We start from the raw sequence: 14835 nt of genomic DNA, 5'->3' as shown, positions 1-14835 counted from the left end.
GGTACCCATTTCATCTGATTGTTGCAACGATCAAATGAGCTCTAAATGAATTATTTAGCAGCCTGCCTAAATACATGTTAAAGAGTGTATTTTAAACTGCCTTTAAACTGAAGTAGTATGTGTAAAAAAAGCAAAATTTTAAATGATACAAAAACTATACAATGCAAAATAAGTCTCTCTTGGCAAAGTTTCCTGCTGTTGTTACTACTATTATTAGAGATCTCCAAGCAAAAATAACATTTCGCTCTTGATTAAGAGGGGAGAGGTTTACAGACCAGTAGATAACATCGTTTGAATCAGAACCAAGTGAAATAACACAAGTATTCTGGCTAAATTCCAGTGTGAGTGATTAACATTCTCCAACTTCAAATAATTTTTATTATTAGCCAACACTTGTCCATCCCCAATAATACACACGTTGCATAAAGGGCACAGAATGAGACAGCCCTTGCTTGGCATTTTCACAGTCTGCACATACTTTCCACTGAGGGTTTCCCTTTCTTTCTGATTGCTATTCCATAGCTTTTCAACTCCCACTACTTTCAACCCTGGGATGTTTGCCGACCCAGAGTGCCAAGTGTTTCCAAAACACAAAAGAGGTTAAATATGAACACCTGTAGAATTTCAGGGCATGAAAGGTGGAAGGTACATTCTAAATATATCTATTAATAGTTTTGATGCTTGTGAAACAACTGTATTTATTCACTTTAAACTCTGAGTCTGGGATTAATGCACGTATCTCCATAATTTTCCACAAAGCCTTGGTGATGAGCCGGAGGGAGACGGCTCTTGGGCAATCCAGTCTCCCAGTCTGTACAAACGGGATCCAGGACAGAAGAACGACGATAACTGCAGTCTATATGTCTCAACCCTTTAGTCCAGTCCTGACTCCTTGAAGTACCCAGGCCCTCCTGTTCCTGCCACCCCCCCCCCCCGCGCCTTCTTCCCAGAAGAAGGAAGGGGTGGGGGGAGCAGGAAACAATGCAAACCCTTTTGTAAGCGTGTGAATGAATTTCAAGAATGCTAAACACCTCAGTCTCCCAACCTAATTAGAACACGTAGAAAAGAGGCATTTTTAAGACATTTAAAACTTGCAGCATAATAACCTATCTGGAGAGCGCCACTGTGTGTCCCAGCAGTCGGGGCACCCAGCTGGTCCTCCCTCCTGCCGGGCCTGCTCCCAGCGCCCCCGCTCCCCAGAGGCGAGCCAGTGCACGGCTCTTACAGCTCGAAGCCCCGGGGGGCCAGGCGCCCTACCCGCAACAGATCCGCGAGCTGGCGCGGCTTCTCTCCGCAGGCGATTTCGGAACTGCTTGGGCTTTTAAACTTCGACAGATAGAGGACTAACATCTCTCCAGTCTTCCAAAGACAGGAAGAAAATCACTTTATGGCGACAATAAGAGTTTGTTAAGTGCAACAGTAAAGGTTGAAGACTAGGAGATACAGGTAGTAGACGGGTGGGGACAGTGGTTAAAACGGGGATGCAGATACGTGGGTTCGAATCCTGAGTTAGCATTTGAGCGCCTACTATGTGCCAGGCGCTCGGAATACTGGGGTGAAGGCTGCCTATGTTGCGGCTTTCTTTGGGAAGTATTAGCTCTGTTGCCTTGGTCAAGCTTCTCAACCTTTGTTCCTTCACCTGTAAGGAGTACCTGTCTCACAGGATTGTAAACATCTGAGATCTTGTATTAAGGTATAAACGATTAACGCGCTGTCTGGCACGCAGTAGGGACTCAATACACCTTCGCTCTTCTCTCAGTGTGAGCTCACCTGGTAGGAAGACAGCGCAGAGCGGAGGCAGGTGCCACGGTTAAGAATGATTCTTCGAGCGGTTCTTTTAAACAAGCGCTGGACTGTGAAGATTTTTAGCTGCAGAGAGACCTGGTAGGGGCCCTGGAAGCAAGGGTTCATAAGCCAGCCTATTACAGGAAAGTGAGCCGGGGACCGCTGTGCGCCCGCAGCGAACTCCGGAGGGACTTCTGGCAAGGGTTTCCCGCCGGGGGTCTCTAGAAGGAGCGATCAGCATTCGCCCCGCCCCCATCGCTCTCCGGCCAGCTATTGGCCGGCGCTCTTCGGCGGCCGGCTCCGGGCGGGGCCGGAGGGCGCAGGGGGAGAGGCCGAGCCCGCGGGGCAGTGGGCGGGGACGCGCGGAGAACGTGGCGGGGCGGCCCACCAACCGAGCCCCGGCGCGAGGGGGCGGGGAAGGGGCGGGGCCTCCCGGCGGGCATTAGAGGCAGGTGACCCGGGCGGGGCGGGAGAGGCCAGTCAGCCCGCGGCCGTGACTCCGCCGTCGTCGCCGCCGCGCGCGCCGTTCGGTGCCCGCTGGAGGTGGGCAAAAGAGTGAGAGAGTGCGGGGGAGGAGCCGAGCCGGGCGCGTCCCGGGAGCGCCGCCACCGCCCCCAGGAGTCCGCTGGAGCGCGGAGCCCCCTGCAGGGGAGGAGGCGAGCGGCCGGCGGGACGCGGCGGCGGGCGAGCACCATGCAGTCCCGGCGGGGCCAGCGCCAGCTGCTCGCGGTGCAGTGAGGCGGCGGGATCCCCAGGCTGCCGCACACCGCCTTCCTCTCGCCCAGGTGCTGCCAGGCGCGCTCGCCCTTCGTCCGGCTCCCGGACCCCGGCAGAACGCACGGTCGGCTCCTGCTCTGCCCCGCTCGGATCATGCGGGGGGCCCCGGAGGAGGAGAGGGCGAGTGACCGGCCTGCGGCGACCGCGTTCAGGGTGCGACCCCCTCTCTGAGAAGCCCCCACCTGCTGCCATGTGCCTCGCCTCGGGTACCCAGCCTATCGCCAAACTTTCCGGGTGCCAGCCCGTCTCTGAGTCGCATTTCTGAGAGACTGCCCCAGGAACAGGAGACCCAGGCTGGCTGACGACTATCTGCTTTTCAGGATCCGCGAAGGTGAGAGCCCGCGCCTAACCCCTTTCTTTCCGTTCGTTTCCCGGTTCCTCCGCGCTTTTCCTGGCGGCTGAGCTTTCTGACCCCGGGGTACAGCCTAGAAGGCCCAGCGTTAAGGGAGGAGGGGCGTGGGGGTGGGCCGGGAGTCAGTAGTTTGGTTCCCGGAGGTGGAGGGGAGGGAAGGAAGAGACATTAACTTGGAGATTTGGAGAGCGCTTGCGGGGACTGAGCGGTTGACTCCCTTCTAACTGGGAGTGGTTGCAATTTTTCTTCTCCCTCAGCTTCCTTTTTAAAGAGTACTTCTTCTGGAATCGGAGCCCTAACCGTCCCTCCCCAGCCCTATCTGGCGAAGAGCAGAGCGCTGCCTGCGGAGGCAGCGCCTTCCCGAAACAGTTTATCTTTGGACGGATTTGAGAGAAAAAGAAACCAACAGGTTGCCAGCCCCGGCGCCACACACGAGTCGGCGGAAAGGCCAGCCCGGTTTCCCCCGGCTGCGTGGGCCCCGCGCGGGCTGCGGCGGGCGCGGCGAGGGGAGGGAGGGGGCTATGGCTCGGCCTGACCCGTCCGCACCGCCCTCCCTGCTGCTGCTGCTCCTGGCGCAGCTGGCGGGCCGGGCGGCGGCTGCCTCCAAGGCCCCAGTGTGCCAGGAAATCACAGTGCCCATGTGCCGCGGCATCGGCTACAACCTGACGCACATGCCCAACCAGTTCAACCACGACACGCAGGACGAGGCGGGCCTGGAGGTGCACCAGTTCTGGCCGCTGGTGGAGATCCACTGCTCGCCGGACCTGCGCTTCTTCCTGTGCTCCATGTACACGCCCATCTGCCTGCCCGACTACCACAAGCCGCTGCCGCCCTGCCGCTCCGTGTGCGAGCGCGCCAAGGCCGGCTGCTCGCCGCTCATGCGCCAGTACGGCTTCGCCTGGCCGGAGCGCATGAGCTGCGACCGCCTCCCGGTGCTGGGCCGCGACGCCGAGGTCCTGTGCATGGATTACAACCGCAGCGAGGCCACCACGGCGCCCCCCAGGCCCTTCCCGGCCAAACCCACCCTCCTGGGCCCCGCGGGCGCACCGGCCTCAGGGGGCGAGTGCGCCGCCGGGGGCCCGTCGGTGTGCAAGTGCCGCGAGCCCTTCGTCCCCATCTTGAAGGAGTCTCACCCGCTCTACAACAAGGTGCGCACGGGCCAGGTGCCCAACTGCGCCGTGCCCTGCTACCAGCCCTCCTTCAGCCCCGACGAGCGCACGTTCGCCACCTTCTGGATTGGGCTGTGGTCTGTGCTGTGCTTCATCTCCACCTCCACCACGGTAGCCACCTTCCTAATAGACATGGAACGCTTCCGCTACCCGGAGCGTCCCATCATCTTCCTGTCTGCCTGCTACTTGTGCGTGTCGCTGGGCTTCCTGGTGCGCCTGGTGGTGGGCCACGCCAGCGTCGCCTGCAGCCGCGAGCACAGCCACATTCACTACGAGACGACGGGCCCTGCGCTGTGCACTGTCGTCTTCCTGCTGGTCTACTTCTTTGGGATGGCCAGCTCCATCTGGTGGGTCATCCTGTCGCTCACCTGGTTCTTGGCAGCTGGCATGAAGTGGGGCAACGAGGCCATCGCGGGCTATGCACAGTACTTCCACCTGGCCGCGTGGCTCATCCCCAGCGTCAAGTCCATCACGGCGCTGGCACTGAGCTCCGTGGATGGGGACCCGGTGGCCGGCATCTGCTACGTGGGCAACCAGAACCTGAACTCGCTGCGCGGCTTCGTGCTGGGCCCGCTGGTGCTCTACCTGCTGGTGGGCACCCTCTTCCTCCTGGCGGGGTTCGTGTCGCTCTTCCGCATCCGAAGCGTCATCAAGCAGGGCGGCACCAAGACGGACAAGCTGGAGAAGCTCATGATCCGCATCGGTATCTTCACTCTCCTGTACACCGTGCCCGCCAGCATCGTGGTGGCCTGCTACCTGTACGAGCAGCACTATCGCGAGAGCTGGGAGGCCGCGCTCACCTGCGCGTGCCCGGGCCCCGACGCCGGCCAGCCGCGCGCCAAGCCCGAGTACTGGGTGCTCATGCTCAAGTACTTCATGTGCCTCGTGGTGGGCATCACGTCGGGCGTCTGGATTTGGTCCGGCAAGACTGTGGAGTCGTGGCGGCGCTTCACCAGCCGATGCTGCTGCCGCCCGCGGCGGGGCCACAAGAGCGGCGGCGCCACGGCCGCGGGGGACTATGAGGCGAGCGCCTCGCTCACGGGCAGGACCGGGCCGCCGGGCCCCCCCGCCGCCACCGCCGCCGCCGCCGCCTACCACAAGCAGGTGTCCCTGTCGCACGTGTAGGACGCCGAGGCCCAGAGGGGCCGGGAGTGGAGGGAGGGGGGTTGTTTTGTTTGGTAGTTTTGCCAAGTTCACTTCCGTTTACCTTCATGGTGCTGATGCCCCCTCCTGGGGCAACTTGGAGAGAGGGGAAAGGGGCCTTTGGCCCTTTCAAAGGCCGTCCCGGTCCCAGGACTTCTCGAAGGGGCTCAGCCCACGTGTATTCTATTTTGTGTTTCTTACTACCTTTTGTTTTTGTTTTTGTTTTTGTTTTAGGGGAAGCCTGTTGTTAATTTATATGTAGTTTTCTTAATTTTTAACTTTGTTGCATTTTGGCAACAAAATTTACCTTTGCTTTGGGGGCTTTACAATCCTAAGGTTGGCATTATAATGAAGTTCCGCTTAGTTCAGGTTTCTTTGAACTGTGTGGTCTAAATTGGGAAAATATATTTCCTATACTTGTGTCTTTAAAACAAATGTGAACAGTGAAAGTTTAGGTTGCTATGAATGCCTGGGAGGTTGTCAGGTGTGATTTTTCAGCTTGTTTTCTTTCACTGCTTAAAGTGTCCCAGACGCTTTAAGGCTGAGCTGCTGGTCGCTGTTTATAGTCCCTAAGTTAGAGGAAACCCCAATTCATGTCGAGGAGGGGAAGCATAATGGGGCTAGGGCCTCCCCAAAGTGACAAGGTTAGAGAGGACAGCGTTTAACGATTTTGTGTGCCATACTAGTTTTGTTTATTTATCGACCTTCGGTTTCTTTTCTGTAGTTCTGGTAATCATTCTTATTCCTAACAGCACCCAGCATGGTCTTGAATAAGTTAGAGGTAGCATCATAGAGTGCCGGTATAAATATTTGGAAAAGTGAAAATCTCGAGGATGGGGATTGGTTGAGCTTGAATTCTAGACTGGTAAAATGGCAGCTTTGTGCCAGAGAAGGAGTGGGTGGTTAACAGGCGTCAGTGATTCCATTTTTTTTTTTTTTTTTTTTTTTTAAGAACTCGTGTTCTGATTTTGGTAAAGGTAAACCCACTCCCTTCTTCTGGAAGTACTTAGAGATGGTTGTTAAAGGAGCTGCTTTTTAGATTTAAGGACTAAAATGGATATACCTCCAGTAATTAGGTAAATTTCTAACACTTCTCTTATCTGCTCCACCCCATCCCACCTTTATCATGTTAAACAGTCTTTTTGCTTTTCTTAGTCCTCCTCTCCTGGAGAGCTGTGATTAAGAAACCCCACCCACCCTTGAACGGGGTGCTTGAGCTGGGGGCAGGGAGGCTGGCTACCTGTGAACAAACATTGGCAGCAATGAGGGAAAATAAGTGTCCCTGGACTTTGGACTCATTTATTAGGCAGATATTCCAAAAGCAGCCAAACATTGCTCTCTGCAGTCTCCCCAAACAAATGACACCCATAATGCACGTGCAGAAGCTTTTAAAATATGGCTCAGGGGACTGGTGCAGGAGGAAAGCTGTCCTCTCTCCCCCACCTCAATATGTTTTTCTTTTTGCCGAGCACACACTTGCATGCACCCACATGCACGTACACATGCACTTTGCTATTAGAGAATTCTGTTTGCTTTCCGACATGCTTAACCATTCATTAATATATGAAAGCCTATATACGAACACACACACACACACACACACACACACACACACACACACACAGGTTTCTTTACTATTTAAGAATTCTGTTTGCTTTTCTAATCTGTTTAACTGTTCCTTCATGAAGAGTGTGAGGCCATGACTTGGAGAAGGAGGTGACAGTGCAATGACCAGCAAAATACCAATGACCAGGGTTGAGTGGGGACCGAATTTAGGAAGCTCAAGTGACAAAAACAATTAAAATTTTAGACTGACTCCCTAGGAAAATGACGAGTCTAGGCATTTGTGCTTTATTTATACCAAAGTTGGGAATGTAAGATTTAAACCCAGGCCAGTTTTCGCTTCATGGAGATTAAGGAAACAAATGCACAGTTCCCATAGCGAACTTAAACACTTTGCTTCAGGGAGAAGCCTGGTATTGTAGTTTTGGGGACTCTCAAAAGCTGCTCGCTTTTATAAAAACGCACTGCTCTTACACACTCATACTCTGAATCAAAGTTAAAATTTCAGCGGATTCGACAAAACCTAGTACATAGAGCTACAGAACTTTTTGCACATCTTCTTGTCCTTACTCAGAAGCTGCTTCTTAGGACCTTCGAATAGATCCCCTGTCTGAGGGCCAATTCTTGTGTTTTTCAAATGCGGACCTTTCCCGATCACCTTGACCTCTTCCCTCTTTTAGTATGTCTTCCCAGAAAGTACACAGATGGTCATGACGCCTCCGGTCATTGTGCTTAATTTGGGTTGACCCCTTGACTTTTTTCTTTGTGGAGGAATCTAGAAAATGATGCACAGTGCATCTAAAAGTTGTGGGATGAAATGGATGAAAGTGGGTTAATTCTTCATTTTTTAAAAAAATTAGTGTTTCATTTGGGCAACATGCCAAGCCTCACAAAAACAACCAATTTACTGTGAAGGAAAAGAAAGAAAAGCAGTTGAAAAAGGACAGTGAGCCAAGGAGGGGCAATATAAGTAATGCCTTCTGGGGTCTAGTTGCACACCACTTTTCAGAGATGCCTCTTTGTTTTCAGTCTGTGTTCTTGCCCCCGCTCTTCCTCTCCCATCCCTCAAAGATGAAGCCTACCTGCTTCCCTAGAGTCTTCCTAATGTCAACTACCCCATCCCCCACCCAGGGGAGAGAAGCCAGATCTATTTATGGCCACCCTCTCTTTCCATCCCACATGCTATTTCCCCCTGATTTGCATTTTTATTATGCAGACAGTTCATACTCATGAAAACAATTATAAAATGAAAGGTTGTGGGCGGTGGGGTCTAGCAACTTCTTCACAGATAGCTTTGTGGAGTTGGAAAGGATTTATGGTTCAGTTTAATGTCACATGTACAGCTTCCAGGTTGTCCCTTTCACAGGTCGGTTTTAAGCATTGTCTCGCTTCATGAGTTGGGGGTGAAGATTTAGAAAGTTGTCTAAAGGAACTAATGTGACCCGTCCGCAGATCCATTGGCCAGACTTTTAGGAAGTCTCTTTAATTTATATGATTTCCCTCCTTACATTTTGATGTTGTCTAAATTGGCTGAGAATAATTTTTCTTGGTGCCTTATTGGTTTATCTTTGCAAACCTTTGTCATCTTTTCACATGACCGTTTCCAATGACGGGCCTGTGTGTGTGTGTGTGTGTGTAATTGTGTGCATGTACAGGCTTAAATAATGTGCCGACAGCACTGTTTCCAAGTTGGTATTCATTAGGCTGTTTCCTCCTGGGCCAGGGCTGCACTAATCCTGACACCGGCTGCCAGGAGAAAACCTCATGGATCCCACACCGAACCTTAATAACAGCATCCGTGACCTGCACTCTCAAGTACAGAATGGAAACCCCAGAGCTAGGAAACGTAGTTGTATATTTTAATGAACTGCTACCCCTGCTAAAGGGGCTTCTTTCACTTTTGTGCTCTACAGAAAGACCAAGGGGGGTAGGAGGGACAAAGCTTTGAATAACTGCTTTCTAACACCAAATGTGGCAAACAGGACAGAGAACGTCACACATCTAGGCAGGTGTGAGGTACAGTGGCTGAGAATTGCCTGCTCCCTCTGCGTGCCCTTTCTTGCCTCCAAAGTCCAAGCAAGTGATCCCAGGGGGGAAAATATGCCTGGAGGGGGGAGGGTGGTTCTGAGGGGAAGGAAAAAAAAAAAAAGCTACCAAGACATTAAAGCAGGGCAAAGGGTGGGCAGGATGTGAGGGACTAAGTAACCTGACTCAACTCTCAAAAGCTTCTAGCAGCTCACTGACAATTGCAGGATTCATTTCAGCCAGGACACTGTCTGGTACACCATTGTGAGACAATATTACTTTGTGTTGTTACAAACTGTATGTATAGTATGTATGTGTTGTGGGTGTGTATATACATATAATATATATTATATATATGAGAGATTTAGTGACTTTGATACGGGTTTGGTGCAGGTGAACTTATTACTGAGCCACATGAGGCACATACCGAGTCAGTAGGTGGCGTCCAGGGCATTCAGTACTTTTTTTTTTATTTTCACCCGTGTATAGTGCCTATCACTGCAGCATCCTCGCCGTCGCGTCCGACCCAGAATTCCCCAGTCAGAGCCAGCGATATTTTCTTTGTAGACAATCAACTTGAATCTATAAATTATTATTGGCAGAGGATTATAATTTTGACTCCGTAACATTAACAAAAGGAAACCCAGACATTCTCGATAGGTAGTTTTCGGTTTGGTTTTGTTCCTGGAAGTCCGTAGAGCAGCAGTTGTACGTGGTTATGTTAGTCTCAAGATGCTTAATTTGCTGACCTTATCATTGCAGAAAAGATTTTGTATGTATTATATTTGTGGGGAGGTAAAGTAATGGTTTGAGATTTTTATCAAATATGGAGAGTAGTTATTTATGAAAAACAAAGAAATGTCTATTTTTGTTTCTTTGTTCCCAATTAATGTAGATAAATTTTAAAGTGCATTAAAACAATGGTAAAGAAAATAAAAAAGATGCTGTACAAGTCTTTTTCTCCTCATGCTTTTATGAAGACACACACTGCTTTCTAAGAGTGCTTGAGGAGATATGTGGATTCTAACTTCATAATCAGATTTCTCAGATGTACTTAAAGAGGCGATGCTTTTATTAGTATGAAAATCAAGCCAATTCCAGTCACCAGCAGCAAAACTAATGAAAACATGTTTTACTTGAATGTACTCAGGTTTCTCCTGCCGATCCTGATTGTTTCATGAATCCCTTGAAGAAATGAAGGGAAATACACGTAAGACCAGCGACCTTGCCTGAGATCGTTTTCTATTTTATCAGCCCTCCATCTGTACTTGATACTGAACCTCTTTGAATAGAGGTGATGCCTGTTGTGTGTCTGGTGGGGGGGGGGGGGCCGGGACTCTCAAAACTGTTTGTCATTCAGCAGTTAGATCCACAACTTGGTATTAAGCCCTGAATACAAGTCAGGGAGCCCAGAGAACAGGCTAGAAATTGATTTAGAGTTGGCACCTCCCTATCATCTGCTGCCTGATAAACCTGAGATACTATTGTCAGAGTCCTTTCTCCTGGCTGCCTGTTGGCCAAACGCAGAGTAGTCCCCAGTCCACGGACCATCGCCTGTTAATGCGTGGGATGTCCGTGTTCTCCAGCATCGCTCTGAGGTGTAAGTATGTCGAAGACGGGTAATTAGGGTCTTCACATTTTGTTGGAGGGAGATAAGACAAATCTAAGAGGTGGACAATGATATGAGCGTATGTAATTTAATGTCAGAGTGAGTGCTGTGAACATTGTCAGATTCATATAGAAGTGAGGACGGTTGGGAGAAGCAGAATGGAAGACCCCATTGTTGAGCTGAATCCTGACGGAAGAACAGAGCTGCACCTTCCATGTGCAGGACTCTGGCGGTGGCACACCCTCCCAGGGCTTCCTCATTGCTCATTTCTCCCCAGTGGAAAAGGGGGTAGGAGTAAAGCCACAGGCCGGGGCAAAGGGACTGTAGGGACTTAGCAGGTTGGAGAAAAAGGTGGGGTCCAGAGTATTATTGGTAATAATTCTTTTTAAATGTTTATTTTTGAGCAAGTGAGAGGGGGGAAGGGCAGACACACACACACACACACACACACACACACACACACACACACACAGAATCCGAAGCAGGTTCCAGGCTCTGATCCGTCAGCACAGAGCCCTACACGGGGCTCGAACCCACAAACTTTGAGATCATGACCTGAGCTGAAGTCCGGCACCTAACTGACTGAGCCACCCAGGCGCCCCGATAATAATTCTTTTAGTATTTAGAGCTTTTTAGTTTGTCACCAATGGAAATGGGATTGAGAGGCAGTAGAATGGATGCCAAGTCTTTAAAGACTTGGCAGCTAGACAGCAAGGGATTCAAGTTCCTGCTCCTCCATTTATGGGTTGTGTGACCCTGGACATATTAATCTCTGAGTTTTTCAGCTTTCTCATCTGTGAAAGAGGCAGAAGAGCACTGATCTTAGGGCTGAGGGGAGCTAAAGGATGAGATCAGGTTAAGGTAAAGCAAGGAAGAAGCAACGGTTTAGGCATGGAACGGAAAGTGAATGGATAGAATCTTCTGGACTTCCTACTAAAAATGTAGATTCCCAGGCTTAAGCTCCAGGAATTGAGATTCAGTAGGTCTGGGGCCCATAAAGCTGTTTTGTTTTTTTTTTTTAAGAAAAGTTTATTTTGGACTTACTTTATGTTTATAGAAAATTTGCAAAGATAATCCAGTTCCTGTATACCCCTTAATCATTGTGCCCTAATGCTAACATGTCATCAAAGGTCACTGTCAAAACGAAGAAGTCAACGCTGGCATGTTACCATTAACTCCAGACTTCATTTGGATCTCACCAGATTTTCCACTAATGTTCTTTATCTATTCCAGGATCCAATACAGGATTCCACATTGCATTTAGAGAAGCTTCGTTTTTCATGGGCACTTTCAGCTGATGAGAGGTAGGTGGTCTGGGGACTGTATCCTGAGAAATAATAGGGCAAGTAAAGGACCGAGTAATCGCCCCATCCTCACACTGGGAAGACGAAGCAGTTTTGAAGAACAAGGGGGGGATGTAGACGGCTGGTGTTAAAAAGGTGGAATGGAATCCCCTCCATGAGACGAGAGGGGTTACGTCAGGAAGTGAGGGGCCCGTTCCTAATGCCAGCTGAAATGAGTCTTGGACCTGGAAGGTGGGGATGCTACCTGGAGTGAGGAGATCCATCTTGGGTTAGGGGCAGGTCAGGGGAGTCAACAAAGGCAGTGTGTGGGGAGCTGCTTTGGGGAACCCGGGGAGGGCTCCAGTAGGTGACTGTAGGAGCTTACAAGGGGCCGGTTCAGCCTGGGAGCCCCACAGTCCTGTATTTATTTTCTGGAACCTGATGAAAATGCTTTAGAAATAGGTCACAGTGGTAACTGACATCACACACTACCACACTGGGCACTAGCAGAGGTGGAGCGGGGAGATGGTCTTGTTGAGGGAGGACCCTCACCAGTGGCGGGAGGTGCACACACTGAAGCTCTGCCTTGGAAGACTCTCCCCCCACAGTGAGATCAGGGGGGCCCCGTCTGGGTGCCAGAAGACAAGCTTAGTAGAACTGAGAAGGGTAAGAGGAGGAAGGAATAGATGTCTTAAGGAAAAGCTAGCAGAGTGACTTTCGGTCTTGAAGTAGACGCTATGGAAACCTTCCTGAGGACTTTAGGTCCGGAGGCAATCACTGAATTTCTCTACTCCCCTCAGAGGACGTGGTTCCCTCCGCAGCAGTTTCCATCATTACCACCTAACCTGTTGCCTCTTAAAAGAACGTTAACCTTTCATTTGATTTGAGATTCCTCATTTCTGTACTATTTCACTTAGTTCTTTCTGCACCCTATAAATGCTAAACCACAGATATTCTTAAAATTTGTACCCTATTAAGTACGTGTTGGCTCATGTGCCAAACCCATTAAAGACAGGGTAGTGGAAACTGCCTCAGAAACCAAACCGACCGCACCCGTGTACCTCAGGAACAGGCCTTGCCGAAGGGTTCCCAGATCTGCTTTCTTGCCGGCACAGTGTCTGGCCAACCAGGTCAGTACGTGGCTAAGACTTCAGGCAATCAGGTCCTTAACTTGCTAGATGCTGCGTGTAATCTAGATTCTGCATAGAAACGAGCGCTTACCTGGGAGTGGCTGCCGGCTGCCGAGCGCTTTTCCAAGCAGCTCCACACTCCAGGATGCAGCCTCTCGTTGAGGGAACAGCTGTAGTCGTTTTACGTGTGACTAGAGAGAAGTTTCGGTGATGAAAGACCAATTTAGCTAACTTCTATGCTGTAGCTAAACTTTTCCAAAAAACATTGTATAACCTGAATACAGAGGGAATTATTTTTCTGTGAATACTGGCTTCAGCATGTTTTTCCTTTAAATCAAGTAGTATTTATACACACAGGAAAACTAAACCAAGAGATGAACCTCACACTGTTACAAAACCAAGATTAAGTGGTGTTGGATTTCAGTAATGTATGAGCATATGGGGCACATTCAGCGTAAATGTCAAAGAAAAGGTCGTGATGGAATCCGATACAGCAGGGAGAGTTTCTCTTTAACCAGAAGCACTGGGCCCGAAGAATCTTAGAATGAATCATATGAAACTGCTGATAGGCAAGCATTTTTCTTTTTACCTCCAGATATGGCAGTTTCATTTGGTTCAAACATAGATTTCAAACCTTTGTCTTTTCCTTGTAAAGGATATATCAGAGTTAAAATTTCACTGAGAAAAACTAAAATTGAAGATAAATGAGATGAGATGGTTCGATATAACCCTTCCCAGGTATAAAACCCTGAGAAAACTGCCATAGGTACTACCCCATTAGCAACTGGTTTCCAGACCCTGCAACATTTGTCAGAGAACCTTACCAGCTTTCAGTGATGTTTATTATCTTTACCCTAAGTTGACTTGACTTCTCCTTTATCACAATGGCTATATTGCCACCTGGAATTAAAACCAAAGGGGAAAGAGTAATTTGTGGTTCTGCTACCAGCTTGTTCTTGAAGCTAGTCTTACAGTGTTCCTCCCCCCGCCAGACTTTAACATCTGACCCCTTGTGTCAGCATTTCTGCTTAGTGGCTGGCATAGTAAAGGGGAGACAGTCTTAACAGTGTTTTGAGACAGAATTCACTTTTAAATGAAATCAGATCATTTATCCTCACCAGCAGTTTCTCAAGAACAAAGTGATTAGCTGATGATGTGACCTTCGGTAATGAATGAAGGTGGAAGAGAATACGGCCAGGCTCTCAGTTTACTGAGCATTGCTCGAGTGGACAGGGTCTTAGTTTTTTTTTTTTTTGTTTTTTTTTTTTTAATTGAGAGACAGAGCATGAGCATGGGGCAGAGAGAGGGGGAGACACAGAATCCGAAGCAGGCTCCAGGCTCTGAGCTGTCAGCACAGAGCCCCACGCGGGGCTCGAACTCAAACCGTGAGATCATGACCTAAGCCGAAGTTGGAGGCTTAACCGACTGAGCCACCCAGGTGCCGCAGGGTCTTAGTTTTACAGACACCTTATGGAGATTTGGCATATTTCTCACTGAAATGTTAAGTTTGAAGATAGCATATTGAAGTCAAAATATGTGGGTGGTTCTTCTTTTTATAGCAATGTTCCTGTGCTTCCATTTTCTTTGGTTTTTTGAAGTTTTTGAGAGAAAGAGCACGTGAGTGGGGGAGGGACAGAGAGAAAGGGAGAGAGAGAATCCCAAGATTCTGCTGATAGTACAGAGCCTGACAGGGGGCTCAATCTCATGAACTGTGAGATTGTGACCGGAGCTGAAACCACGAGTAGGACACTCGACCAACTGAGGCACCCAGGCTCCCCTTTCCAACCAGCCTCCAGGTTTTCAAAACTGCTGGAGATCCTCATATAGCTCACATTCCGATTCTACAGTATTCCTGTAATTCCTTTCTCTCTGGTATATTCTACCGAATCTCTCAGTGTGCTTTTTTTCCCTCTTGGCACAATAATGAACCGTTGAAAGATGCCATCTACTGCACTGTGCCTCCGAGCACAATGGCCAGCGGTTTTAAATGTACCAAACT

General features: G+C 49.7%; 1 protein-coding gene and 2 long non-coding RNA genes across 3 annotated transcripts in view; 1 reads left to right on the top strand and 2 right to left on the bottom strand.

The window, feature by feature from the left end:
- Window positions 1–2087, bottom strand: part of LOC121030982 (uncharacterized) — a 28431-nt gene extending 26344 nt beyond the window's left edge. Inside the window, exon 1 of the long non-coding RNA XR_005790494.1 lies at window positions 1771–2087. This is a non-coding gene — a long non-coding RNA (uncharacterized LOC121030982). The remainder of the gene's footprint in view (window positions 1–1770) is intronic.
- A 169-nt stretch (window positions 2088–2256) lies between these two features.
- On the top strand, window positions 2257–10037 carry FZD5 (frizzled class receptor 5). Its single transcript, XM_040476028.1, has 2 exons — window positions 2257–2893; window positions 3172–10037. The coding sequence occupies exon 2, from the start codon at window positions 3436–3438 to the stop codon at window positions 5206–5208; it is 1773 nt and encodes a 590-aa protein (XP_040331962.1). The 5' UTR covers window positions 2257–2893; window positions 3172–3435; the 3' UTR covers window positions 5209–10037.
- A 1406-nt stretch (window positions 10038–11443) lies between these two features.
- LOC121030980 (uncharacterized) lies at window positions 11444–13487 on the bottom strand. The gene is made up of 2 exons (XR_005790493.1): window positions 12928–13487; window positions 11444–11750 (listed from the first exon to the last, which is right to left on the bottom strand). It is a non-coding gene; the product is annotated as an uncharacterized LOC121030980 (long non-coding RNA).
- Window positions 13488–14835: the final 1348 nt, after the last annotated feature.

The sequence above is a fragment of the Herpailurus yagouaroundi genome, unplaced genomic scaffold (assembly GCF_014898765.1).
Source record: "Herpailurus yagouaroundi ecotype Mexico unplaced genomic scaffold, PumYag 140, whole genome shotgun sequence".
NCBI classification, from domain to species: domain Eukaryota; kingdom Metazoa; phylum Chordata; class Mammalia; order Carnivora; family Felidae; genus Herpailurus; species Herpailurus yagouaroundi.
The sequence above is the reverse complement of the archived record's forward strand: the minus strand, read 5'-3'. Positions and strand labels throughout refer to the sequence as shown.

Bases quoted from the DNA above. Each gene is read 5' to 3' on its own strand.
- FZD5 (XM_040476028.1), top strand. From the start codon at position 3,436: ATGGCTCGGCCTGACCCGTCCGCACCGCCCTCCCTGCTGCTGCTGCTC.